General features: G+C 44.3%; 1 protein-coding gene across 1 annotated transcript in view; it reads right to left on the reverse strand.

The window, feature by feature from the left end:
* PPM1H (protein phosphatase, Mg2+/Mn2+ dependent 1H) overlaps window positions 1–7,999 on the reverse strand; it is a 142,311-nt gene extending 134,312 nt beyond the window's left edge. Inside the window, exon 1 of the mRNA XM_086748598.1 lies at window positions 7,614–7,999. Within this exon, the coding sequence (XP_086604724.1) occupies window positions 7,614–7,849 (236 nt within the window). The 5' untranslated portion in view covers window positions 7,850–7,999. The remainder of the gene's footprint in view (window positions 1–7,613) is intronic.
* Between the last annotated feature and the right edge of the window lie 19,589 nt (window positions 8,000–27,588).

Below are 27,588 nucleotides of genomic sequence, written 5' to 3' on the forward strand. Positions count from 1 at the left end.
CACCTTCCTCCTTCTGTTTGATGGGGAGGAAGAAAAAATCCTTAGACAGTTAAGAGACAATAAAACGTGCAAGTACTACCAAATTGCTGCTGCCCAGTAGGACCTCTGGCATTTTAGAGCAGCGAGTTCAATCAGAACAGAAATGGAGAAGGCAGGGGCTAAAGATCCAGGGTAGGTGTGATCCAGGAGCCTCTGTTTCGCCCCTCAACAAACACTGCTGCAGCATACATGCAGCTTCTGCTCCTACTCCAGCCCCGTGCCACAGTAGAGTTACTGTGCCTGCTCTGCCCAAATCCACCGTCTGCGTCCACTCATTAACAGCACTCCCCTACTCCAAGTCTTACGCAGGATGCCGCTCAATATAGAGCTGACTTACCCTGTCCTTAAACCCACAACCCATATTTCTTCCTCATGTGATATATGCATCCCATCGCAGGAATGACCTGTGCTTTGCTGCACTGCTTCCTTTCAAGGTCGAAGTGAGCACATTTCATTTGATCACATTCACAGGCTCAAAGCAGTTCACCCTGAGGGGCACAGCCCTGTCAGATTGCTTTACGGCACGATGATAACTCCGCCAAGCCATTTCTACTTACACCTTTCCCAAGCGATGCAGCTGCATCTAAGACAAACGAACAAAGCTGGAGTGTTCGCTGGCAGCATCTGCTGACTGCCACCAGTGCCAAGGCAGAAGGGGCCAAAGGAAAGGTGCCTGGGAGGACACAGTCACCCTCTGGTTTCAGAAGCTGGAACCATGCTCAAGCGAGCTTTTCAGAAACACATGACGCAGCGCTAGTCTTAAGCCTCTGGGGGACTAGTGATACTAGACAGCTTAGGGGGATGAACTTAATATTTGCCTCATTAGGAATCACGTGCGTACAACTTAGACTACATTAAAAACACCACAGGACATGATTTACCTGGTTTTTTTTTCCCCCTCTCTCCTTTCACCCCAATTAGTTCTAGGAAATCAGAGAAAAGTCAAGCACGCAGCAGCAGGAAAAACAACTGTGTTGTCCAAGCACAGAACTTTAAACTCAGGATTCGTCCCCCACATTCGTATCAAACCTCTTGCCAAAGCTTATCCTCAGTGCCTTGGTTTCTTCACCTGAGGAAGCAGAACATTTACACATGTACATTCTTCTCCAAGGTTATTCTGAAATTGTTTGCAAGACACTTGACAGATTAGAGGCACTGCATAAATATTAGATGCCATAGTATAAGCTCTTACACAAGGAAAGGGATTTCTGAAGCTCTTAAAACTACCAGGAGGTTTCTGCAGGCTGTTTTATATGAGCCCAGGCTTAAACAAGAATCTGGCAATTTGTATTAAAGTTAACATTATATTATGCATAGAAGAATAATTCATACACAGGAAGAATGTTTAGTTGTCTTTAGGTATACGTATGAGATTTGAATTTTTAGCTTATTCATCAGGTCCTACTCCATCTTGTGTTCTGAACTACAGAAAGAATAAAGGAACATAATTTTACCCAAAGAGAAGTGTAAACACATTTGTAAAAGTTTAAAAAGGGAAGTAATTCATTATTTCTGTGTACTTAACCTGAGAAGACAGTCAAACAGAACAAGATAAAAAAAGGTATTCCTTTTCCCAGGCATACCATCCTCCTGAAATCTGTACCAAACAGCATACATACAAGAAACCAACAGGGTATGAGTCATGCTCCCAGCTGACAGTCAGAAAGACTAGCTCCCAGAAACGAGAATCCAACTTTCAATTCACAGGAGCGTGTCTGTGGTGTTATCTCCTGTTAATAGGAGGCAATGGGGATTAGAATAAGTGATCCGTAGTTGCAAGCCTTACGTTATCCTCCTATATCATCATGTTGTCCAACTCAGGAGAAGCAATTTTCGTAGGTTGCTTTACCTCATCTCACCGACATGGTAAGCTTTCACCTGCTCCTATTTGTTATTACAACACTTAAGGTTTGTATAAATAGTTTGGTCTAGACAGAACATGAAAGGTACTTCAGGTGGAAAAATACTTCTGTGTTATCTTAACTCACAAAATCAACAAATTTTATGTTGATTGTGCCAACCTAAAATTTATGATCACTGAGAAAGGCTGGGAATTATTTTAATAAAAACTTCCAGTCAGTTCTCATGTACATTCATTTCCTACAAGCTAAGTAACACAGCATGAGAAAATATGATGCAACATCATCAGCCTTACAAAACAACTAGTAGAGTAGAAAAAAAAAATAATCCATAAGCTTCCCCTCGCTCTTTTCCATTTTGTACTTAAGTTATTGCTGTAACAACATGCCACTGCAATAATGCTGCAGAAGGACACAGCCATCATACTTCACCTACAACTCTGCATCCATTATGGGTCAGTAGTCACCACACCACAGAGAAAATGTAATTGCTACTGCAGGCTTGCAGAGCAGAGAAACCACAGCATCTCTGAAACGCAACATTATGGAAAAAGAGCCTGGACTTTGTGTCTCATCAAATGAAAGGCACCGCTGGGATAATAAATTGACAGTATAAGCCAAAAACCACACATACGACAGAAGTCAAGTTTCTGGATACCTTTTGTAACTTGCAACTACAAAGTTATCTAAAGTGTCACATAGAAATTTTATTAAAAATGAATTAAAAAAGGCAGGCAAAACTGTCCTTTGCATAAGGCCACAAACGACATACAATTGAGACTTCCCCCATTTCCCTTAAGCACATTTAATAGCACCTTTTGATATTCTCCAAAGAGGTGGCAGAAAGGTAAGAGTAAAGAGAGGAAAGCACGCGATACAGAAGCAGCTAGCTATGGTCCCCGCCACAGGATTCACACTATTTAGAAAGGTGATTACAGTACTGAGTTCTGGACTACCAGGAATACACATTGAAAACAGACGGAGAATTACTAGTTTTGGTTTTCTACCACAATTATGCTACTCAGTTGCAGTTTCCCTGCAAGTCCAGAAGCATGAGCAGCAGGTTAGTCCTTTGCCATTTGCAAATTTAACATCCGGAACAGGTTGCCCAGAGAGGTGGTGGATGCCCCATCCCTGGAAACATTCGAGGCCAGGTTGGATGGGGCTCTGGGCAACCTGATCTGGTTGGAGATGTCCCTGCTCCTTGCAGGGGGGTTGGACTAGATGACCTTTAAAGGTCCCTTCTAACCCAAACCATTCTATGATTCTATAATCTATTTTGTCATGCCATACGTAGTCCATATTCAACCAGGAAGAACTCAACCAGGAGAGAAAGGCTCTGCTCCACCCTGTTCAGCCTCTACCTTCACAGGGGGAACAAGATAAAGCAAAAGAGCAAAAGGTGAAAAATAATGTTCTGGGCAGAGTTCAGATGTAGGTGAATACCACCCGAATCATTTCACATTATATACTGCATCTATGCTACTGCCTCTACTTCGCCAGTCACTTCCAGAGTTTAATGCAGGGGCTGAGACCAGCTCAGAAGATGCTCTGCAGGGAAGAGGTTGTAACATACTGAAAACAGCATGGAAAGGGACTAGAGAAGTTTTCCTCCCAGTAACAAGGCAATCCAAGCAGAAGCTCGGAAGCCAGTTCATGGACCTGGAAGAGCTCTGTAGCCTGAGGAGCACAGCTGTCTGAGGAGGAGAGGGAGGGCAACGAGTAAATAAAGTGTCAGGCATCTGACACTCCCCCTTACTCAAATAAATCACTTAACTTTTCAGAGAGCAGCAAATCTCCTTACCTCTTTAGATTAAAGGCAGACTTAAAGGAATGTTTGTTACAGACTGCCCTCTCCCTGGGTCATTCCTGATGCACATCAGCTAGCCACAGGCAGTAAAATGATGTTAAGGATTCCCTTGATTAAAAAGGAAAAAAAGTTAATTTTTAAATAAAATTATATGTTTAAAGACAATTAAAAAAGCTTACTGGATGTGGGACACAATTTTCATTTTGCTTCTACAGAGTTTGATAACCATTAGAAAAGTGCCTGGGGTATAAGAGTATCTCTTTGAAACATCTACCAGCCTTTTGACATCCTCTGGTATGAGGCGAACTGAAATTCAAGGTTCTCAGGTCTCCCATGCAAGCACGAGACTGCAGGACAGTCGTTTCAAAAGGCAATTTTCAGGCTCCTCACCAGCTACGGAAAGCTGAGTCTCTATGGGATTCCCACTGAAATTTCAGGAAGCAATGATGTTTTATCCCAACACCAAGTATGTTTTTGAAGATTTCATTTGCCTGCCTACATGCTTTGCATAATGATCACGCTATTAAAAGAGGGGAAGCTAATAATAAATAAAGGCTAATTTACATTTCACTGCATAGTATCACAGAGATAAGTAGGTAATTTTAAAAATAAGTTAAATTATATTACATGGATGAGCAATATTGCAAAAATATCCATTACAAAAAAAAGTTTGGTACGAGAGGAGCAAGCAAAAGGAGAAGTACTTGTTCCAGGGGAACAAGTCAGATGAAGAGGCATATACCACAGATGCTAAGGAGAAGAAATAATTAGCAGCCTGGGCTTCTTTATCATTATCTAAGTTACTAAGAAATCCCTGTCCTCAGGAATCAAAGGAAAGAGGAAGTCCCTGAAAAAATTACGTATTCTGTGGACTCAGACTACTTTAGTACTGCATAGGAACCAGATCTAACCCTGAAATGCCTTCTCCAGCTTGGATGGAGCACCAACACGATGACATCAAGGAGCTCCAGTTTCATCTGTAAACTGACATGTTTTACAATTAAAGAACATGAACGTTGCAAGCGCTTTCCTGAGCCAAAGCCTCCAGAGGCAAAGTTTCCTCCTAAAGACAGCAAGACAGATGTTGACACTGAGCCCGGAGCATAAATCCACCGACTCAAACCCTGCTGTGCTGACAGCCCATGACATCAGGGCAGACCCAATGAAGGCGACACACACTCTCTCCTTACACCTTCTACGACAAATCCTCACCTTTCAAGTCTACAACAAATCTTTCCTTAACTTCAAGAAATAAAAAAATCTCACTGCTCAAAGGCATCCCCACCAACAAAACACTGGAATCACTTTCACCGATTTGCTACAACGTGGAAACGCGGGAAAGCAAATAGCTCATTAAGTGCTGTGAGGTCCAGCTTGAGGGTATGACACGTACTTTCTGATTCCTTCATACCAAAGCAAACTAGTAACATGTGAGTTAAATAGCTGACCTTTGTGTTATATCACAAGCTGCTTGTGAGGATACCCAACTTCCTCCTGACGTTCCTGCAAGTGCCTGCTTGTACTGTAACAAAAGGCAAACACTGCTCTGATAGTTTCCTCAATATAGATGTTAACACAATGCTAAACAATAGCATAAAAGTACTTCATCCCCCGCTTCCCCCAAGCAAACAAACTTCAGAATAAGTTTAATAGTAATCTGACCTTCCTAGTATTTTTCCATTTCTTTTCTCTATATAACCCAAATGCATTCCAAAAGGAAAACAGGTATTTTGAATATCTTGAATGTATACCTCCAAACAAGTCTCACAATTAAGAAAGGCTCAGTAGGATTAAAAAAAACAACCAAACAAAAAAAACCCTAATATTTGGCAAAACCCAAGTTCATCCTTATTTCCTTCTTTTTCTTTATTCATTAACAGCTGCTATACTGCTTTGTCTTTGGAGGACAATGCAACTTAGGTAGCGCTGCTTTCCTCTTAGCTTCTGCCCAGCAAGCATTTTGACATCTTCCAGTTAGAACCAAACCCCATTTTGGAAGATCACACAGATGTTTCTGGGAAGAGCCTGATAACACGTTCACTAGCTCGCGCCCTGCTCCACCAGCATTAAAACCAGTAACTGCACTGGAGGAGTGAAAGAAAAAAAAACAACAAAAAAAAACCCAACAGAGATAAAGCAGAAGGCCAACCTCTTCTCACATAGATAACAATAGGAACTGAGAAAGCCAGTGACTTTTTTACGCCTCCCAATTCACCAAACTGCTCAAAGCTTGGCAGAATAACAAGAATATGAAAACAATCCTAGCATGTTGTTCTCCTTTCATGATCACCAGAGACATTTATTTTATCTCCAAATGCTCCCTCACAGAAGGTTTCCTCTACATGGTCGACCTGGGCTTTCACTTTCCAGCACCCACGTTTTCCTTCCCCGACAGTCTCAGGCAAAGCTTGCGGGTAGGAGTGGATGTGCATACCTGGGAGCCAAAGAACCTCCCTTCCACTTTGTCACCAACTTGCAATTACAGTTACTTGCTGAAAGCCACAGCACCTCACGCAAGCTAAAAATAGCAGCACTTACTTGCTTTGGTAAAGAACTGCTTTTTAAGGGACTATTATAGTAGCAGAACAATTAGAGCTTAGTTTTAAACATTTAAACTTACTGTTCCTGGGGAATTCGCTCAGTAGTCTATTCAATTCTTTAATAATCTGAAGAGAACAATCCCATTTAAAATTCTCTAAATCTCTCTTCCCATTTCAGTGTCCCCAATGATGTAACAACTTTTTAAATAAAGCTAGCGATTGCTCATTAACAATGTGAAGCCTTCACTGTCGTTTTTCCAGTAGCTTTTTCAGGAATTCACACATGCCCAAAGAGACAGTGCTCTATGGCAGAACAGCTTGTAGCTTGGAAGAGCTTGTTTGGCGTAACTTCTCAAATCCGTGAGTTGGCAGCAACGCGGATGGCCAGGTACGTTCAAGACTTAAAGGCAGCAGCAGAGAGAAACCAAATACTGAGTCCTTCTCCCAGGATCATCAAAGAAAACATATCTACCAAGACAAGAATCCAGTGGAAGGACAAGCCTTGCCCCCGCAGCTACTCCCACTGCCAGTGGGACGAGGATCTGCATCCAAAGGGACACTGCCCTTCGCCTGGCTGGTATTTTAGGCGCTGCATGCAATCATTTAGTTTGATTGTGCTCAAGGCTACAACCAGGTGCTGACCAGACACTCTCTAAAGTAAATACCATGACATGACCGAGTCAGGGCAACAAACTGCTGGGAAAGCCCAGTTTTTGGGCTGGCCATTGGTTTTTTCTTTCAGTTTGGAGCTGGTGTGCCTCAACCATCCCCCCCAGACTAGAAAGCGCTTGGGAAAGAAGCGCCCAGCTGCCATCATGAGCATGACAGCTGCCAGTGCCACAGGAGGGTGCCCCAAATCCCTGACGTTTCCCCTCTTCTGGGCCGAGGGAAGCAGTTACACATGCACAAACCAAACCACGGGTTTCCCCATCAATAGCCCTTTTCATTCCCGAATCAAGAACGGAGGCCGTCGTTCACCGGCGGGGACCCCATCCTCGGCCCCAGCGCCCCCGGAGCCGTCACCGCGGGCGGAGGAGCCCCGGTGCTGCCCGTTTTGCCATCCTTGACCCGTCCGGGTACCGAGCTCAGAAGGGCGGTTGGCCGTTTGCATCCTCAGCCTCCCAGAAACGAGCCACCCAGGTGCAAAGCCGCGGCCGGGCCGGGCCGAGCCACACGGCCCCGCAGATACCGCCCCCCACCCCCCGCTTTCCTTCCCCTCCCCTCCCCGCCGGCTCCCGCTGCCCGCGGCCGTCGCGCAGGCCCGGGACGGCGCCCGCGGCGCCTCCGGTAACGCCGGCACCGGCCGCGGGGTGGGGGGGCGGTCAACCGGCATCGCCACCCGCCGCAGCCGGGGTCCGTACTCACTCCGCGTAGCCGGTGGTCCAGGGCAGGCGCCGGGTCTCCTTGCTGAGGATGAGGATGGGGCGGGCGATGTGGTCGGCGGAGCACTCCACCTCGTCCGGGGAGAGTCCCAGGAACTCGGGTCTGCCGTAGGGGAAGCGGAGGGGCAAATCCGCGCCGCTGCCGTGCTCGGCGCCCGCGCTGCCAGCCATGATGCCGCCCATGAAATTGGCCACGGCGGACTTCACCCGCGTGAGCATAGTAACCCCCGCCGGCGGCGGCAGCGCCGGGGCCGCCGCGCAGGGCGGGGAGCGCCGGTGGGCAGCGCTGCTGCTGCTGCTGCTGCGGCGGCGGCGGCAACGGCGGCGGCTCCGGCTGCTCCCGCCGCGCTTCCGCAACGGGGGCGCGGGGCCAGGCGCGGGAACTGCGGGCTCAGGGGCAGCGGCGGGGCCGCGGGCTCATGGCAGCGGCGGCGGCGGCAGGTTTCCCCCTCGCTGGGTGAACTCAGCCCGGCGGCGACGGCTGCTGAGTCATGTGATAGCGAGGCTGGATTTGCCCGGGCGCTTCCTGCTCCTCCTGCGGCACCGGCGGGCTCCTGGCACACGCCGGGCACGGGCACGGGCGGTCGCCGCTCCCGCCCCCGCCCGCCTACCCGCGCCGGGAGGAGGCGGGGAGAGGTGGGAAGGGGGACCGGGGCCCGCGGCAGGTGCGCGGCGGGCGGGGCTTGGCCCGGCGGGGCCGCCCCCGGCTCCCTGCAGCGGAGCGGCGGGGACCGGGGATGTCGGACGGGGGGTCGCTGGAGGGGCCCCGCGCGCTGGGGGTTCCGTTACCGGAGGTCACCGCCCGCAGTGCGCCCGTCCCTGGGACCGAGCCCTCTGGGCTGCGGGGTTTGCCCTCCTTTTCCTCCCTAAAGGCGTCAAGGATATTTTACGTACGAACCCATTTAGTTCGAAAAAACGATTTTAGGTACCCTCGGCCTGAAACGGGTCCGGTAGCCGTCCGGCTGCGGGTTGCTCCTCCCCGCGAGGCATTTAGGATGCTGTTATGGAGCAAAAGTAAAAGAAGCCTAAATATCCTCAAATTCGAGGGTGTAAGATGTTTTAACCCCTCCTTCTCTGGCTGTGTCGTATTGACTGTGTCATACTCTTAGACCGAAAAAAAAAACTTGGGGAGATCTGCTGCAAGTGGGGGTCACCCAAACGTGCAGGAAGGTTGCAGGTTTGAGTGTGCCGAGCTTCAGTAAAACTAGGGTGAGGGTAACGTAACATGTAGGAAGCCTGTCCTGTGTAGCGAGGCCGTGCCCTCACCGAAAAGGCCGCGCGACCAGCGTGAAATGGGGCAGGTAGGGAGGGCAAGCCATGAGAGCAGCCCACTGCTGGGACTTAGTGAGAAAAAGCTGGTTCGTCATCGTAGGTGGCTAGTGCGGATGATCGGCTGTCATCTCGCTGGCTCATGCTAGAAACCAGCTGGCGTCCCACTGAACGCGCAGTTCCAGTTTTGCAGACTAAGCCCTGCGAGCTCGTGCGATCTCCGATTGTTAAACAGCATCCTGACAGCTGAGTTCCAGCAATGCCTGTGTTTGCTCCAGCTTCCTTGTGTACCGACATGAGAAAGAAAAGATGTTGTGACACTTACCGGTTTTTATGATAAAGCTGTCCATTCATAAAGTCTGCAGAGCCAAAAGTAGATTAGTGAGGAAGGACGCTACGAGTGTGTTAAGTGCTACTTGAAGCAGAGCTGGAGAAATACCCACCCCAAGTCAAACGTTACAGACATACCTCCTCTGGGAGGAGGTGGTTATTTTTCCTGTCTCTTGTTTAGTAATTTCCAGGGCTGATATTATAGATATTTTGAGGAACAGTAAACATCTCTTGGGTCAAAAAAAACTTGACATTAATAACTCACTGTTTGATTACAATATAATGGAAACCTTGCAGTTCTTCCTTTCGTGCGTTTCTGTTTGGTTTGCTTTGTTTCCTGGTTATGTTGCAGAGGTTGTTACTATGAAGAAAAAATAAAAAAAAAAAAAACAAAAGGCCTGTTAAAATTCAGGGTGGTTTTTTGTTTTTTTTTTTTTTCACAGGCCTTCTGTCTCGGTGCAGTAGCAGGCAGCTGTTTGTCTGGTATTTTATACATCCGGTCCCAGTTCATTCCCAGCCCCTTTCACCTGAGGATGATCTCTTCATACTGTCTTTTGTCCACCGGTTGGACAGTGTTTTTCATCAGACAGGTGCTCCAGCGCATGTTTCCCTCGCTAATGCTTTCCTGGACCTGCCACCTGAAGAAGACAGGAGTGAGAAGAGGGGCATGAGCAGAACTTGACATGTATCCTGGAGAGGCTCCTTTTTTCTGTCTAAAAGTAGAGCCCCTCACAGGTTATCCCATACACTCCTGGAGAGGCTATGCCAGCAAACTAAACTTTGCCATTTATTTGACTGATGGATTTTGAAAAATACCGTTGACTAAAACTCAAACAGGATGCAGTGTTTGTCCTCCTGCCCTGCCTGCGGTTACCATTTTGCACAAAACATGAGGCAGAAACGTAAGGGAGTATATGTAGGCTTGTTAGAGTTTAAATGATTATCTCTGCAAGATGACAAGGAAAAGCTCGGATCAGGCATATGGGGAGACAGCTTAACGGCTCACCACTCGAAACAAATCTGTGCGCTCTTTGAAATTCTGTGGGTGCTTGCTTCTGGCACAAGAATGCTGTAAGGATGCAACAGGTATGATATGACCCCTCGGTGCTGAAGAGTATAGAGATGCTTTGATTTCAGTTCTCTTTGGGGAAAGAGGATCATGTTGTTCACTTTTGAGTCAAAGGTGAAGCTCCACTTCTCGTAGGAAGTGATGGTCAGGCCTGGCAGATCTCGGCAAGTTCCTCAAATCTCCTAGCCTGCAGTCCATCTGGTCCAAGCCAAACGTCTGTCTTTGGCAGTCGGCAAACCTCTAAAGGTTTAGTTATTGACTCCAGATAAAATTTTGAAGCTGAATTCCCTATGTAAATGTTCAAAAGTTTACACTGTGTCCTTCTGCAATCCCACGACTAATGCAAAGGAAAGATTACAGGTTGGATTTTTTTTTTAAACGTGAACTTATTTGTGATACTGGGATAAATATACTTTTCTCTCTGAATTCATATGAGTTCTTCTAAGCATCTGAACTAATGTTATGCCACCTTACCGTGCATCATATTCAGCATTCAAAAAATTCAAGAGCATTTTAATCACAATGAAAACAGATTTACACAGGGAATACTCTAAACTTTTATGCAATGGTAGAATAATTCTGATTGGAGATGACTTCTGAAGATTGTGTGCTCCAACTTCTTTGTCAAAGCACAGCAAACTTTAAACTTATATTACATTGTCCAGAATCTTGTCCAGTCAAGTTTTCAATGTTTCCAAGGATGGAGATACCACAGCCTCTCTGGGCACCAGTTCCAATCTTCAGCCACCCAGTCGTGAAGTTTTTTTTCCTGGTATCTGTTTGGGATTTCTGTTGTTTCAGTTTGTGTCTATTGCCCTGGAGGTATTTAAAAGTCATGTAGATGTGGCGCTTAGGAACATGGTTTAGTGGTAGACTTGGCAGTGTTAGGTTAATGGTTGGACTCTAGGTTGGTCTTTTCCAACCTAAAAGATTCTATGATTCTACGATCACCGTTCACCTCTAAGAATAATATGACTCTTTCCTCTCTATACAGTCTTATTTGATAGTTGAAGACAGCAGTAAGGTTTTCTCCCCCTTAGCCTTGTCTTCTAAAGGCTAAACAAACCCATTTTTCTCAGCATCTTCTTGCCACAATCTTGGTGGCCCACTGCTGGACTCACTCCAGTAGGTTGGCTAGGGAGCCCCAAACTGGACTCCTTCCCAGTTGCAGGACTCTGCATATGTTCTTGGTGAACTTCAGGAGGTTCCTGTCAGCCTATTTCTCCAGCCTGCTGAGATCCCTCAGAGTGGTAGCTCTGCCCTCCAGCTATCGACTTGTCCCCCACAACCCGGGGAAAAGGAGACAAATACCCATAGTCAGTGAAAATCTTATGGCCATCATAGACTCTCTTTAGGTACTATTTATATATTTCTGCCTTTCTAGCCACTTTTTAAAGAACTGTAACAAAATTCACTTAAAAAAAAAAAGGAAAAACTTATGAGAAGACAATAATATCCACTTGGCTGTGAGGACTCTGGTTCTGGTTCTCGAGTATACAGAGTACTTGAGCAGAGGATGTATTATGTGGAGTGGCTGGAAGTGTACAAAAAGTGCATTCACTCAGTGTTTTTACATATTTTCTGATTATAAAATTAATTTTGGTGCGGGCCTTTTTTTGTTTCTTTTACAGAACATGGAAATACTTGGGGCCCTGCCTCTCATAGCAGTATGCCGTTTATTTCAGCAGTGTGGCTCTTACTTGCTTGTACCTTGTTTCTACCTGATATCGCTTGCCTGCTCAATGGTTTATTTCCTGTGCTTTTCATACTCTGAGTGAAAGCAATGGGAAAACTCCTGAAGACTCCGGTGAGAGCAGAAGTAGGTCTAATGTGAGATGAATGCAGCATTTCTGCAGGCGTGAGCTTCGGTGTCTTTATTATCGCAGATGTGCAGAATATCCACAAGTGTGAACTCAGCTGCTAAATTAATTCAGAGAGTATGTCAGAATAGGTGCCTGACATCGTGTTGAGACTGTATCTGTAGGGGAAAAACAGTTTCAAAGGAAGATTTGATTGTTTTTCTCTGTTAATCCCCCAAAGAAAACCCACTTATAGCCTTATTTTTGCACATGATTCTGCTTAGGAAGATCACCATGTCATGTGGTGATCAATGAAGTTTTTCTTACCTTTTCAAAAGTACTGTGTGACCTTTAATAAGCATGAGGAAGCTCTTTATCTCCAGAAAAAGGCCTTTCAGAAGCACAGTGCCTGACGCATCATAGTGATGTGGAGGAGAAAATGCCACTTACTAAGACGTCAATCCTACTTCCCGCAATACCAGATCTGCCGTCGGCGCCTGCAGCAACCCCCAGCATTTCTAGGCTTATGAGAGCTGACAAGAACGAAGCCATTGGCACTCTTGCCAGTTCACAGGCAAGAGCACCAAGGAAATGTAAAAATAAATAAATACTAGCAGTACTTGGAGGGATGTATTTCCTCTGCTATACCTGATTTCTCGTGCACCATCTTCTAGTCAATGTTATTTTTACACACAGGATTTCCTTTTGAGAGACTTCTAGAACTGAAGTTCAGAGAGAGCATCTCCAGCAGAACATGGTTGGTGTGGCTGTCCCAAGGCTTTGGGGCCCGATGCAGCCCTCTACAGAGCACGAGTCAAGTAGTCCCACTGCAGGCTGCAGGCTACCCAAAAAGGCCGAATCCGCAAAATGGTATCAGGGCCAAAACTCCATATATCTTAAGTACAAAATTTAGGGCAAGCTATTTTTTTTTCTGTTGCTGCCCTGACCACGAGGTAACCAAAACCCCAAATTATTTGTGCTTTGCCAGGCTGGAGGGGCTGTAGCTAGACTCCCCTTTCATGGCACAGTGCATTCCACCTGCAGACCCACCTCTGAGCATCGTCTGTATCAGAGACCTGCTGGAGCACAGTGTGGGTTGGGGAGGTGGGGAGGGCAAGGAAATAGCTGAGGTTTCTTCAGACTGGGTAGAAACATGGGATAAAACTGTTGTAGCATGAGTTTCATGCTGGTATGCAGCATGGACATGCCCGGAGCCCAGAGGTGGCAGGTCAGAATTGCAGCCAGAAGCTGTCTAGTTCCCTAATTCAACATACATGCAGAGCTGCCTTTGTTCTTGGTTTTGCTAAATGGCTAAAGACCTGCTCTTTTAGGAATCCAAAAGCTAGAGACTCCTCTCACTAGCAGGGCTTAATTGAGGAGGTATTTTCAGAGCCCAAGCACTATACTGAATCAGGATCGACATTAAGAAAGCAAGGGCTAGAACTCAGGTGTCTCGTTCCCTGGCAGAGTCCCTCCCTCCTGCTTTTGTAGACTTATTCTTTCTACCCCTTCCCAAAAATATTTAGGAGGCGATGCAAAGGAGAGCCCTGTCACAGCCCTGCCCTTACTCAAAAATACTTCAACGTAAGCTGTCCGTAAGCCTGTAAGAATTTCGCGTTTGCAAAAAAACTACAGAATTACTTTTTCTACAAGAATCTGTCTGCAACTATCCTGAAAATAAACATCTAGTTTCACAATAAACAACATCATCGTGATTTTGCTTCTACAGCTTCTTCTTGCTTTCCATTATCTGCTCCTTTTTAATGCCTGTAGCTAAATCTGCTAATAATGGGATGTAATAGGGATTAGCTTGTTTATGTGCTCCCGTTGGCGGCTTTTCATCGGGGAGGTGGAGCAAAATGATTATATTCTCTCTGGGGCTCCTTTGCCCTGGCTCCCGTGAGAAAACGTCTTGCCCCCATGGTGTTTTGAGATGCTTCAAAATGTCAGCGATGGCAACACTTTTGCTGGCAGTCTCAGCGAAAAAACCTGAAGGTCATCAAGTAGGTTGCAATGCAGAGACAACAGGAAAATGAGCAGCTAAAAGGACGTGTGGGTATTTGTAGGTGCTTGAAGTTATGGGACAGCACTAAAAGCTTGGCTGAGCACAGACACATGAGTTTCAACAGCCTCAAAATTTTGAGTTGAGGAGGAGCATGTTTCAGAGTGTAAGATGGTCTTGACTCATGCCTGAGTCAAGTATGGGTTAAACACGCAGGGAAGTGATTTGTATATACCAAGTGGTGGGGAATTTTTCAGTAACCTCTAGCTGCCTTTGGTGCCGACGCTCCTTAAATGGGGCCATTTCAAGAGTAAATGGGGTGGGTCGGCGAGGGGCTTCTTGTCTGCCGGCGGTGGCTCAGGAATGGATGGCGAACACGAAGAAGGATCCTCTCCCTATGTCCGGGCTGCGGCTTCTGCTGCACGAGCTTTCCTGCAGCTCAGGCCAGCCAAGCACCGGATTGCAACCGCGTGTCGGCCGAGGTGTTGTCTGCTGCACCGTCTAGCCTTAACCATAACGCCCTCCTTAGAGTTAGGCGATGCTTCTTTTTGTTTTTCATTTTTCTTTTGTTTTTTTTTCTTGTACATTTAAAAAATATTAATTAAATGAGCAGTTCTGGCCAAACTTCAAGGTTTGAGTGTCAGCCTGGGTGTACGAAATCCCAGATGCCTTACGTGGCACTTGTTCTCAGCCAGCCTTGCCAAGGAAGGAAGTGGGATTTTTGAGCACGTTGTCAAAACCCCAGGCTCCTAGACGTCAGGCTGAGTTTACCAGATGTTTTGTGCTGTCAGAAATCACAGTCCTGGCTATACTGAATGATGGCAGAGAAAGCTGAAGAAATTGTGCTACTTTTGTACTTAGCCCTTGGATTTCTGCTCATCTTCTGTAAGCAGGAATATGCAAACTGTTTTCCCCATTCATTTTTTTCCTTTCCAGCATTACTTACAAGGTGCCTGTGGCCCCGTGTAGTCAACCTGACTATCTGCTTTCCCAAATAGTGATACTAATATGCTGTCATTCAGATTGCTACAACTAATATGCAGAATCTTGACAATACCCAAAGAAAGAAGAATAAAGAAGGCAAAAGCAAGTGTTTAGAATTTGTCACTTCCAAATGTCTTATGAAGAGGTAAAAGTGTGTATATAAATATTTATTAACTTGTGTTAGAGTGAAAAAAGAGCTCTTCTGTTTTAGCTGTGTAATAAGATACTATAAATTTTGTCCTTTCTTCTACAGCATCCTTCAAAGGGCTCTTGTTATAGTACCTGCTGCTTTTTCTGCAAAGATCATGTCAGTAGTGTCGGCTCTAAAACATTTTTAGCTTAGACAAGCACATTGCTTTTTCCCCCCCATGCTTGTTTTATAAGTTGACCGCTCTCTTTTATTAATGCTCGTGACATTTTTACTTAAAGGGATTCTTCCTCACCTTGTTTTATTTATTGGGAGGGTTTTTTTTGTCTTTGTTGTTTACTTCTGTTTTTATTAACTAGAAGCTATGGCTTTTGACAGTGTTCTGTAGAGTGGATTAAAAAAAAAAAGAAAAGGAATAATTTTTTTGGTGCATCTTCTTATGATAGATTGCCCAAGGCACAAAAATGTGACTGTTACATCTGCTTCATTTCTCCCAGGATGAACTAAATCAGCGGCTAAAACCCAGGACTTGGTTCAGTGCTGCCAGCGAGGGACAGACATGCAAGAGAAGCGTTAGCAATGTGTTATGGCCATCTTGCGTACAGCAACACCGAGGAGTTTTGATGGCTGAGAACTGGGACCGTTTCAGTTGTGTCGCAATATACCTGTTGGCTACCTTACAGGCTCTTCTGAGATTGCAGGAACTGTGGCTTTTTCAGATGTTCTCAAAAAACCCCAAACCAAACCAAACCAACAAACTGGAGCGCTAAAGTGAGACTGAAAAGGTTGCATCGAGGAGAAGTCAGTTTAGCTCTGGAGCGGGCTGATGGGGAAAAAAGCGCAAACAGGATTGTCTGAACATCTCTGCTTCCACAGCGGAGGCAGCAGCGGGAAATGCCCTGAGCAAACACATTGCTACAACAATAGGCAATCTGCACGACCTTCTGCTTGCTCCAGCTGATGTATCTGAAAATCAAATTAACCTTTGACTTCTATGGGCCATGGCCTTTCAACTATTGTGCGCAACAACCTAAGAAACCGGATAGAAAAGATGCTTTTTAACAGATTTGAAGCGATAAAGCAAGCATCATAATCTTCCAGCAAGTAGCTGACAGAGAATAAATAAGCTGACCTTCTGGAAATATAATTATTTGTGATTGAACATCTGTGCTTAGTTTTTTTTTTTTTAAGATAAAGTGTATTTTAAAAAAAATCTTCAATGATTTCAATGGAGCTGTGACCCCTTGTAAGAGTGATATGTTAGCCTCAAATACATTTAAGTACCAAGAGTAAATAATTAGCACGCCATAACATAATACTAGTTATCACCAATTGTTTCTCAGCTTAGCCACTGAAAATAATACTCATTGTGCTGCAGGGGAGTTCCCTTCACCCTGTGTTTTCAGACTCTTTCCCTCTGCTTGCTGAGCCCAGCCTGAAGCCCTGACTGAAGCGAGGAGTTGCCCAGGGCTCATTGCCCATGGCCAGCAAAACAGCCCTGTGCAAACCTCACGGCCTCCGAGGCTGCGGTACAGTTGTGGTACCCCATGGCTAGTCCATAACTTGTTGCCAGCCTAAGTAGAATGGATTTTGGTCTCACTGAAGATGAGAGTAAAATGACCCTGTCGCTGCTCACAGCTGTTTACCTGCACCAAAAACCGAGAACCGTGGTCACAGCTACACTCGCTTGTCCTTTGTACTTTGTGCCTGTACTTTGCTATCCCAAACCAAAACATGGCTTCAGTACAGCAGATTTCAGTACAGCAAAGGCTGTGATATCTCCATTTGCACCTTTGTAACAGGACTTAATAAGCTACAGCGGCGTAAAAAGACACATGGTTAACAAAAATCTGGAAATGCATCATCTATATTTATGTATTGTTTAATAACAAAGGATTTAGGTGGGTGGGGAGCACTGTAAGATATTCCCCTTGATGGTTTGCTCGAAATAACCCAGCTCTGGGTAGATCCCTGTTTCAGCAGTAATTAGTGAGACATGTGGGTCTGGAAGTCAGAGTCAAAAAGTTTGTTGGCGTGATAGCAGGGAGAGAGAAGACTGAAGAAAAGTGTTGACACCACAAAGACAGCTACAGCGGTCTGTTAAATGAAGCCTGAAATTCAAAGCTGGTAGGAAAGGCTTGTATAAACTGCATAGGAAGCATTTAAAAATGCTGATAAACAGGTATCTCTTTGACCCTGTTGGCAACTACATCAATGTAGTGGGTTTTCAAGGATGAAGTTCTTTGAGAGAAGTTTCTCAGGAAGGTTTGACCTGTCAGTGCTTTCAGTCAAAACTGGCCACTCCCTGAAGTTTAAGCAAACTTGTTGAAGGAAAACAGTGCAAGCACTGTGCCTCTCTGTTCCCTGGGTTGTTTTCATGTACTCCTCACGGGGGATTTTGTGACATGGGATTCTAGCTGCCACGTACAATTATCGGTTTATTCTAGATGCCCTAAAGCCATTCAGTGAGAGTCTACATTCAAGTTTGTTTTTTTTTTTAACAAGGGACTGAAACTGGTCTTTGGCACTGCAGTGTGCTGAGCTTGCTGCCCCTCTCTGGGAGCACACAGGGGGCTCACACGAGCAGAGCAGTGACCTCACCCTAGGATTTTCATGTGGTACCTCTGCCTGGAGGGGTTTGTCCCAAGAGGAATCTCTTCCCTGAGCATAAGCTTGAGAATGACCAGAAATCCTCCTAAGGATGGAGACAGGGAACAGTGCCCTACAGGGTCACACGTCTCTACCCCTCCTGGGAAGATGCTCCAGACATGGTGAGAAGTTGTGGGGAGTACCAGCTACCCTATATGGGAAAATAGTTGAGATTTTTTAAGATGGGGGAGTGGAGGGTTGAAGCAAAGCAGGAATAAAAGAGGTGTCTGAGTGAGGTGGAAAAAGGCATCCAGGAATTATAAAGGTATTAATTCAGTAATATGGATTATGATAGTTTTGGACTATTATCATAATAATGCCATTATTAGTTCCATAATAATGTTTCAGCAAAGACTCCAGTCCTTGGTGCAAATGAAGTTTGGAAACTATTGATTTAATGAATAAAGGGTAATTTGACAGGTCATAGTAAATGCTATTGATGTAAACAAGGTTGTCTGTCATTTTATAGCCAGATAGTAAACATTGTTATGGAGATCTTGCTGCAGGAAATTCATAGCCATTTAAGCCGTCTTGGTGTTGTTATTCTGCACAGCACAGCCACGAGAGCTTCATGGAAACTACAGGGGCAGAACCTGTTTCCAACTGCTCCTGAAGCTGCCAAGGAAAGCAAACCTGATTTTAAGAAAATTCTTCCACTTGGTTTCTGTCACAGCCACCTTTTAGCTTCAGCAAAATTTGTGTGTGCTTAGCAGCTCTGGGAAACAGTGCATTTCCATCAGGTGCCCAAAGCTGCATTTAGGATCTCGAGTTCAGCACTTGGCTTTGATGTTCTGACTAAAAAGTCATTTTTATAAAAAGTCCTGCTGATTGTAATTTATCAAAAACAGGGGCTCTTATTGCTGCCTTCAAAACTCATCTTATCGTGTTGTTTACTAGCACAAATATCATTAATTGTATCTTGCACATTGATTTGGAAAAATAAACTTAATGTATCATAATATTATTAGTGCAAGAATGCATAAACCCAACTACATTTTTATACGACAGTTTCCCAGAATTGCTCACCTGTTTCAAATCGGTGATGTGCCAACATTGGCAGGGTTAGGACATGATTGTATTTTCTGTCCTTTTTTTTTGGTGATGATCATTACACCACAAACAACAGTGGAGGGGAGTTGCAGTGCATGTAGTTTTAGTTTTGATAGCTTGGGTAACAGCAATGGTCACAGTGAAATGAGACACAGATGTCAGCATGACAGAAGTGCCAGAGGAAATATCTGGCAGTATTCTTAACAATGTCCCCACAACCTGTGGGGGAGAAGCTTCGCTTGTGCTCCTCAGGCTTGTAAACAGTTACATTTTGTAGAAACACAATGCTCAATGCATTTTTTGTATGAGTCATCTGTGTTTTTCCTCTTCAGTCTCTTTCAAACAAGTTCTCAGTGTCTCTGCATATCACTTCCAGTCAGCCATTAACAGAGTAGTTGCATATCTTGTATGATGAAAAGCATTGAGCTCAGAATGCTCGTAATAAAATAGAGATTAATTCCATAACAACAATGATGCAATCTATGCAGAAAACTGTTGCTTTTACAACAGAAGGAAACTTTATGTGAGAATCTCCTTCAGGGTGCTGGATTTTTTAATATTTTTTTTCATGTAAATCTCTTCAGTTTGTTTTCTTTTTTTCCATTAGCGGAAATAAAATAAAAATTTAAAAATAGCCAGAAGGCAAAATATCACCACATTTTAAATTTGAACAAGTTCTTCTTATTTCTTTCATAAATACCATTAATGCCAAAATGGAATTCTGCACTTGCATTCTGAAGCATCAGTGTGATCACAAGATTCACACTAAAATTCAATCTGAATAGCAATGTTTTAATGTGGTATAAGGAAAAAAAAAATATCTGCCCCAAGGCTGGCAGCTTCTTATCCAGTACAGGGAAATAATTTTCTCTGTAGGGAAGTTATAATAGCTGTATTACGCACATGCGTTTGTGTGCATAGTTCAAATAGAACATCTTAAGCTTTTGTAGGTGGTATAGGACACTATTTCATATATAGATTCAAGTGGAAGAAGGAGGTTTCCCGTCTGAGTCTGTCCCGGTCTGAACAAGTGATCTCTGTGTGCCCGTGTCCTGCCCCTGCACTGGCATGGCTGCCTTCCAGTGCCTGCGGCCCCTGCACGGGGGGACAGGCCTGCATCCCAGCGCTGCCTCTTCCCGGACGGCACAGAGAGGCCCGTTCAGTGTATAAGTAACCGGACCAGTCCAGGCACTGTTCTGGTGTACAGATTGTCTTGCAGACAGCTTGCTCTTGAATAACCGGCCCAGTTCTCCTCTAAATGGACGTGGTGGATTGATGTGTGAGTGTACATGTATAGCACAGGTCAGAATCAGGCGCGGTTTTTTTATTTCCCCTGGTGTCGTTGCCAGTGAAGCAGTATGATCTGCAGGGAAGTCACCACAAGTGTGGGCTGTCATGCAAACCACAGCTGTTGCATTGTGGAAAAGATTGGGTCCACTCCCAGTTCCTTGTAACCCCTATCCATCTTGTTCCTTTGCAAATCAAAGTTACAGGTACGATAGAACGCTCAGAGCGGAAAGGAGATGACTCATCTGTAGTTACAGAGGAGCCTTTTGAGCTCAAAAGATGTCAACGGTTTCTCAAAACTGTGTTTAGCACTCAAATTCCCCAGCCAACTGGATGCTAAACCATGCCCTGCTGGGATGCAAATAAGGTGAGAGCCAAAGAGTGGAGGTGAGTGCTTGAGCGCTGGCCAAGACCTTGGTGCACAGAGTGAGTAGGGCCTGTAGTGATAGGATAAGGGGTAATGGTTTTAAACTAAAAGAGAGTAGATTTAGACTAGATGTAAGGAAGAAATTTTTTGTGATGAGGGTAGTGATGCACTGGAACAGGTTGCCCAGAGAGGTGGTGGATGCCCCATCCCTGGAAACATTCAAGGCCAGGTTGGATGGGGCTCTGGGCAACCTGATCTAGTTGGAGATGTCCCTGCTCCTTGCAGGGGGGTTGGACTAGATGGGTTTTAAAGGTCCCTTCCAACCCTAACTATTCTATGATTCTATGATCTCATGATGTCACACAAGGCTCAGCACAACCATAACTCACATAGCTGGCTGGATCCAGGAGCACCCATCACACCAGCCTCATGGATGGATCCTGATGCGCACAGCCTGCCTGGGAGCAGCCCGTGCAGAAGGCAGGACCTCTGGCAGAGGAAGAGCAAGAGAGCTGCTGTTTCCCACCCCACAAACCTGAGCTGTGGCCCCGTCACCTGCGGGGTCACTGAAGGTGCTCCCATGTGTGGGAACGCCAGCCCCGATTTCACGAGACGCTCACATTAATATGCACGCTCTGGCTTAACTATTTTTAAAATGTGTATCTCAGCCCTCCACCGAGATTTTTAAGAACGCTGTTAACTCCATATGTGTCTTTTGGCTCCTTGCTTTTTATTTCTATGTTTTATCTTCTGGCATCCTTTGAGTGTTAAAAGTTGCATTTAACCTTGTCGAAGGAGGACTGTTTCTATTTTAAATAGAAGCATTTTCTGCACAAGTCATATTTTGTTTGCAACGTTTCCTTATGGTTAAATATTTGTGTTAGAATTCCTAAACGGTAATACAAGAACAGTCAAATGAGTTGAGAAAGACCAGCTTCTGTTCTGGAAGGGAGTTTAATGAAATCCTCGATATCTTATAATTGAAGCTACTTTATATCCAAGGCAATAGAAAGCATAGAAGCAATATATATTTCACGACAGATTTAGCCTTTCTTTTTTTTCACAAAACTTTTATGAGCATACCATGATTTCCTCAAAATAGTTTGGTGAAATCTCTTGGATAGTTTTATTCTGCAAATTGTCTTGTCCCACAGAGTGAATGACCAGAGTTCTCAGGCTGAAGCATCAGCTTCTCACACTCTGCTGGGTAGCTTTGCTGGGGTGAGGCACAGTTACTATTCTTGACAGGGTGAGTGTGTGCTTAACCTGCTTGGGTTAATTTAAAACTTAATTTTCCTTCAATATGTCAGTGTGCAGCTCTAAAATCCACTTGAATCTGGACCTGACTAGGGATTTTCCCAGAAAACCAGGGGTTTAACCATTAATAAAGTCCTGCTGAATGGCAAATTTTCACAAGAAAATGTAAAATTTACAAACTTGTTGCACTAAGAGAGCTCAAATAAAATGGATTGGTTTGGGTTTGCTTAATCTGAACTACAGCCTCAGTGCTTCAGGCTCTTGGAATAAATGTCCTTGTTATCATGCACCAGCACATCCCCTCTGCAATATGCAGTCCCATAACCAATCCTGGCCATTACATGACTGCACACCCAGCAAACATCTCTGCCTTTCTCACCTGTAGTTCTTCATGTGTTTTCTTCCCATAAAAATTAGTTCCAGTCTGATTTGGGACAAAATATGAAAATATCTGAATCGCCTTAGAATTAAAGCGCTGTTTGCTCAGCTCTCCTTCCTGCAAATATCTACACAATGACACTGTAAATAAAATTTCTGGAAAGAGAAATAGCAACAGGACAAGCATGACTTAGCAGATTGAAGAGAACATCAGTGCCTATTTACAATATTTTTTAACATTTTTCCCTAAATCTGTTTTAATTCCTATTGGAAACTGCTATATTCATAAAAAATGACTATAAAAGTATCCTACAAATTTGACCTTGAATTGAATGCAGCCTGGTAAAATCTGGCAATCACCTTTCAGTGATTATCAGGAAATAAAATACATTTTCTTGACATGCTTCATATATATTGGTTTTGGTCACTAAGGTATGTTAGTAAATGCTGCTGTCAAATGAATATTTCAAACTGAAATAGAAGCTTTTGCAATGTTGAGTATAAAAACTACCAGAGGCTATTGTTTCAGCCTAAATAGAGTGGTAACAGAGGAAACGAGAAATATCTTGGATGCCAAGTCATCTTTATCCCTTCGAAATAAACAGCTACTTAATGGGATACCTGCTTTTTTATAAGCCTCCCTTTTGAATTGAGGTACTGAATGCATCCCCATTATCTCTTCTTTCAATACTTATTCTTAGAGGGAAAATACGTGACAGGTGGGTATAATACATGAGAGACAAGTATTATTGCATAGTTGTAATCCAGTACACCGAGGTCTTTACTTCAGCTAGGACTTGACTTGATAATGGAGATATAATAAATGATAAAAAAAGAACAGTCCTTTTTCTTGAATATCTCCATGAAAAAAATACTGGGTATTGCCACAGAGAGAGCAATATAGCTACATTATTTTTCTTCTGCAGAAAAACTCTGGGTAAACAGCAGCCATTCATAAAACAGACCATTTTCTCCTAGTCTGAAAAAGATATTATGAGGCCAGGATTGTTCAGCTGATGAACTTGCTTCTGTAATCTGGTTCAGATAACAACATTATAACAATACTGAGCGTGTGCCTATATGAAAGATATCAACGATTTCTTCTGAAGCAAAATATGAAGTAAAATAATGGCTGTCTGAAAAGAGTGTAGCTGACCTTGTGTTACATGGGAATTAAAGGCAGTGGTGGGGGTGTTACAAATATTGTGTTACATTAAAATGAAAACTGACTATTATGGAATGAGTAGGACTGAATTTTGTACTGAAAATATCATACAATTATCTACTTATTTAAACTGTGCTTTTCAGATGCCTTTATTAGGACTGTCTAAGCCTTTTGTATTACCTCCTTTTTCAGTTGCTTTTCTTTGAGAAACTTCAACAGATTCAGCCATACTTTCTATCTTATCTCTACCTCACACTGAATTTTAATGTTAAATGTGATTTCAAAAAGTTCAGATGTAATTGAAAGGAATGCTAGGAAGAGGAGGCAGATTTCTTATTATCTAATTTTTTTTCCACTATAAAGTACTTGTAGCAACCCTCCAGTTCAGAGGAGGAATATGAGGTTTGGCAAGGGGCTTGGTCCTGGATTCACTAAACTTCAGTTTATTTTTTTTTTTTTTTCTGGGAAAACCTGTATGTATTGGAAACTCCAGAAAGCCTCAGGCTCTACAAGTTTTCCTGCACTTGTTCAATGCAGATTAAATTTACAGCAGCCTTAAAGTTACTTTGCATTTACGCTGAGAAACTGGATCTGCTCACAGACATCCAGCAAGCGAGGAAATGCAAGACCAAGCGCAGTTATGTCACGTGTGAACGGCTCTGTGCAGCATTCCCAGCACTCCCTGTTCTGCATCGTGCAGTTAGTATACATTTCATAGCTATAGTATATATTGCTCCATCACAGTCCTATACCAGGACTGCAAGCCAAATTGACTATTTGGCTGTTCTGGCAGTGGAAGTCATTCCCTTGCTTTTACGTTATTTGACAGTGAAAAATCTTTCACTCCATATGCAAGTAGACAGCATTTGCTGCCAGAAGAATAAGAGCACATAAAAAAAAACCCCAAAACTTGATAAGCATATTGATTAATGAACACTTGGAACACTGCAGTTAAAGACTTAACTCAAATTTGTTATAATTCTGATTGCTATGCAGTGCATGTATGCTATCATAGTCCACAATTATAACGAAACTGTTAGAAACACGAAGAATTAGAACAATGAAGCAGTAAATGGATATCACATCATGCCATGGTCATGATTTTTCTTTTCCTAATAACACTAAAGTAATGAAAATTGTAGGATCAAAGGGGTGAAAATGATGAAGCAACAAGGGTTTGAAAGAATCTGCATTTCCTATCTAACACCAAGTGGCTCACTTTTGGAGTGTGCTATTCAAACAGCTTGTCTCTCTTTCCAGGTTTTAATCCGTTTTTAAGTGGTTCTGCAAAAGTTTGGGATCAAACCTTCCCAAAAATCATGAACCTAAGGTGCAACTCTTATTGGTAAGGTGTACGAAAGACCAGAATTAAGATAAAATTAAGACCGGAAGGCAAAAACAGATTAAAAGAAATTGTACCACATTTTTAAAAGTAGCAGCACTGAAGAAATAGACTCTGCCCACCTCTGTAAGTGACACAACTGAGCTCAAAATGCAGGACTACGGAGCAAAACAAGCACTTGATCTTCTCTCTCTTCAAGAGAGGATCTGAAGCCTTTCATTCTGCAGATACTTCACGCCTGCTGAGAAGCCCTCAAGGAAGAGAAGGCCTCTTGGGCCAACAGACGGCCATGGGGAAGTGTGGGCTTGATCTTAGAAAAACAATTACACGGAGCAGAACAGACAAAAATGCAAATTCTTGTCTGACTTTGTAAGCAGCCCCAGTGAAACGTGAGCTGCAGGTTACACAGCTCTGCCTCTGCATGAGCCACACGTCCTGCTGAGAGGACCAATCCTCAAATGTTGAAGTGATCCCACAAGTTGCTCACAGTCAGCAGTCAGCTGAAGCCAGCACATGGGTCAAAGCTGACATGGTTCTCCACATCATTCTGTTAATTCCTCAGAGATTTGCAAAGCTGCATGAAAAATGCCATGTTTTCACAGCGGCCATCTGTTACAAGCACATAAGATTGCTTGTACTGGTGACCAGCAGGTCAGCAGCGGAGTGAGTTTTCTCGTCCTGTCCCTTCAGAGGTGGGAGCAATCCCTACATAGGGTTAAGAAGCAGGTTCCCCTCACATCACATCCAAATGTTCATTGCAGGCAAGGAAATACAGATCACATGCTGGTAGCTTCTCCAACTATTATACTTGACCAGACCTTGCTCACGTGTTTTATGAGAAGTTTGAATGGGAAGCAGTGACCATGACCTCTCCCAGCTCGCTGTGTAAGAGAAGCTTTTCAGGAGATGTGATGCAGGCACCTCTGTCTGCTGGCAGAAGGGCACAGACAGAGCTCAGAGCTGCCGCCGCAGCTGCTATTACCTCACACACACATTGCTTTGAAGCCTGTATTTGTGCTTCTGGCTCAGGATGCCAAACGTGGGCCAACTCAGGACGAGTAGGGGAGGATGGCTGGAGGACTTGCATCTTGTCTTGCATGGATGAGAAGAAGGGGCAGGGGCCTAATTGGTGGAAAGGCAGGCATAGCAGGAGGAATGAAAGAACACAGAGTTCTTGGCTGCAAGAGATGGGGAAGAGCTGGGGAAGTAGGTAGAGATGTGAGGCTGTGGTCCTGATGAGACAAATTAGATTGCTATGTAAGCTGTCAGAGAAGCTAACACTGACAAATTTAGTTTGGGAAGCTTCTGTAGGCACTTAGAACAGAAGGATGCCTTGCAAGGTGATGAACATGCTTGGAAGATATATTGCAGAAAACTCAAGTTACTGAACTGTGCTGTCAGTGATGTACCTGAACAAAAATACATACATATGGCCACACAGGGTAGGCTGGCAGTCTTGTACATCACTTTTGAATCAGGTGATAACCAGAGGTCAAGTCTCTCTGGGAATAGAAAGAGTTGTCACAAAAATAGAAAAACTTGCTGCTAAAAGAGTTCACATAAAGAATGCAGAGCAGAGGGAAAGTGATAGATCCAGTCTCCCCTCTTCTCCTACACCTCTTTTGAAACTGGGATGATCTGCTCTAACATCCTGGGCTTGAGAAGCAAGCAGCTGTCCAGCCGGGCTTCTCAGCATCCTCTGTACTCCTGGCCTTGTAGACAGAGCATAGAATCATAGAGTCATAGAATAGTTTGGGTTGGAAGGGACTTTCAAAGGCCATCTAGTCCAACCTCCCTGCAAGAAGCAGGGACATCTCCAACCAGATCAGGTTGCTCAGAGCCCCATCCAACCTGGCCTTGAATGTTTCCAGGGATGGGGCATCCACCACCTCTCTGGTCAACCTGTTTCACTGTTCTACCACCCTCATCATAAAAACATGACATTCATGCAATGACCCAAGGTTATTTTATTTCTTACAGGAAGGAAAGCTATGGAGAAGGGACAGTCTGTTTATTCCTACAGTCTCACTGTCCTCTTTTTGCTCTCATAATACAAGTAATAACTTAAGATGCTCATGCTTTCCGTTGACCTGGAATTGTCCTGGAATACTTAGTTGGAGACTTACCTCCAAGCACTATAGAAGTAGTGACTAATATGTCATTTGATTTTACTCAGATAGCTACAGTGTTCTCATCTGGATACTAACAGTGTTAATGATAAAAGGAAATATGAAATGCCTCTGGTGGGTCTTTGTAGTTGCTGTTATCCCCTAGAGAAAAGACTTTGTCCATACAAGAGCCACATGGTTGAGACTGCAAAGAAAGGATATTTTACTGCAGCAGAAAAGCTTCTGAAAGTTATTCTTTCACTAATTATTAGACAATACTTCTAGGTTTTTTTGTCTGAGTCTTCTGTGTCCTTGGAACAGGTTGTGCCAAGTGTCAGATGACTATTTCTAAGGCTCTGCTACATTTGGAATAAACCTAAGGATTGCTTCACCTCATTCCTTCTATGCCTTAAGGCCTCAGAGCTGCTGGAGGCATGATGCTAAATGCCTCGCCAGGAGCGTGTACATACGGCATCTACATACATAATGGCTCAATGTCGAAGTGGAGACCGGTCACGAGTGGCGTCCCTCAGGGGTCCGTGCTGGGCCCGGCCCTGTTCAACATCTTTGTCGGCGACATGGACAGTGGGATAGAGTGCACCCTCAGCAAGTTCGCCAATGACACCAAGCTGTGTGGTGCCATCGACACGCTGGAAGGGAGGGATGCCATCCAGAGGGACCTGGACAGGCTGGAGAGGTGGGCCTGTGCCAACCTCATGAAGTTCAACCAGGCCAAGTGCAAGGTCCTGCACCT

This window comes from Chlamydotis macqueenii, chromosome 1 (assembly GCF_036417535.1).
Source record: "Chlamydotis macqueenii isolate bChlMac1 chromosome 1, bChlMac1.mat, whole genome shotgun sequence".
In the NCBI taxonomy this organism is placed as follows: domain Eukaryota; kingdom Metazoa; phylum Chordata; class Aves; order Otidiformes; family Otididae; genus Chlamydotis; species Chlamydotis macqueenii.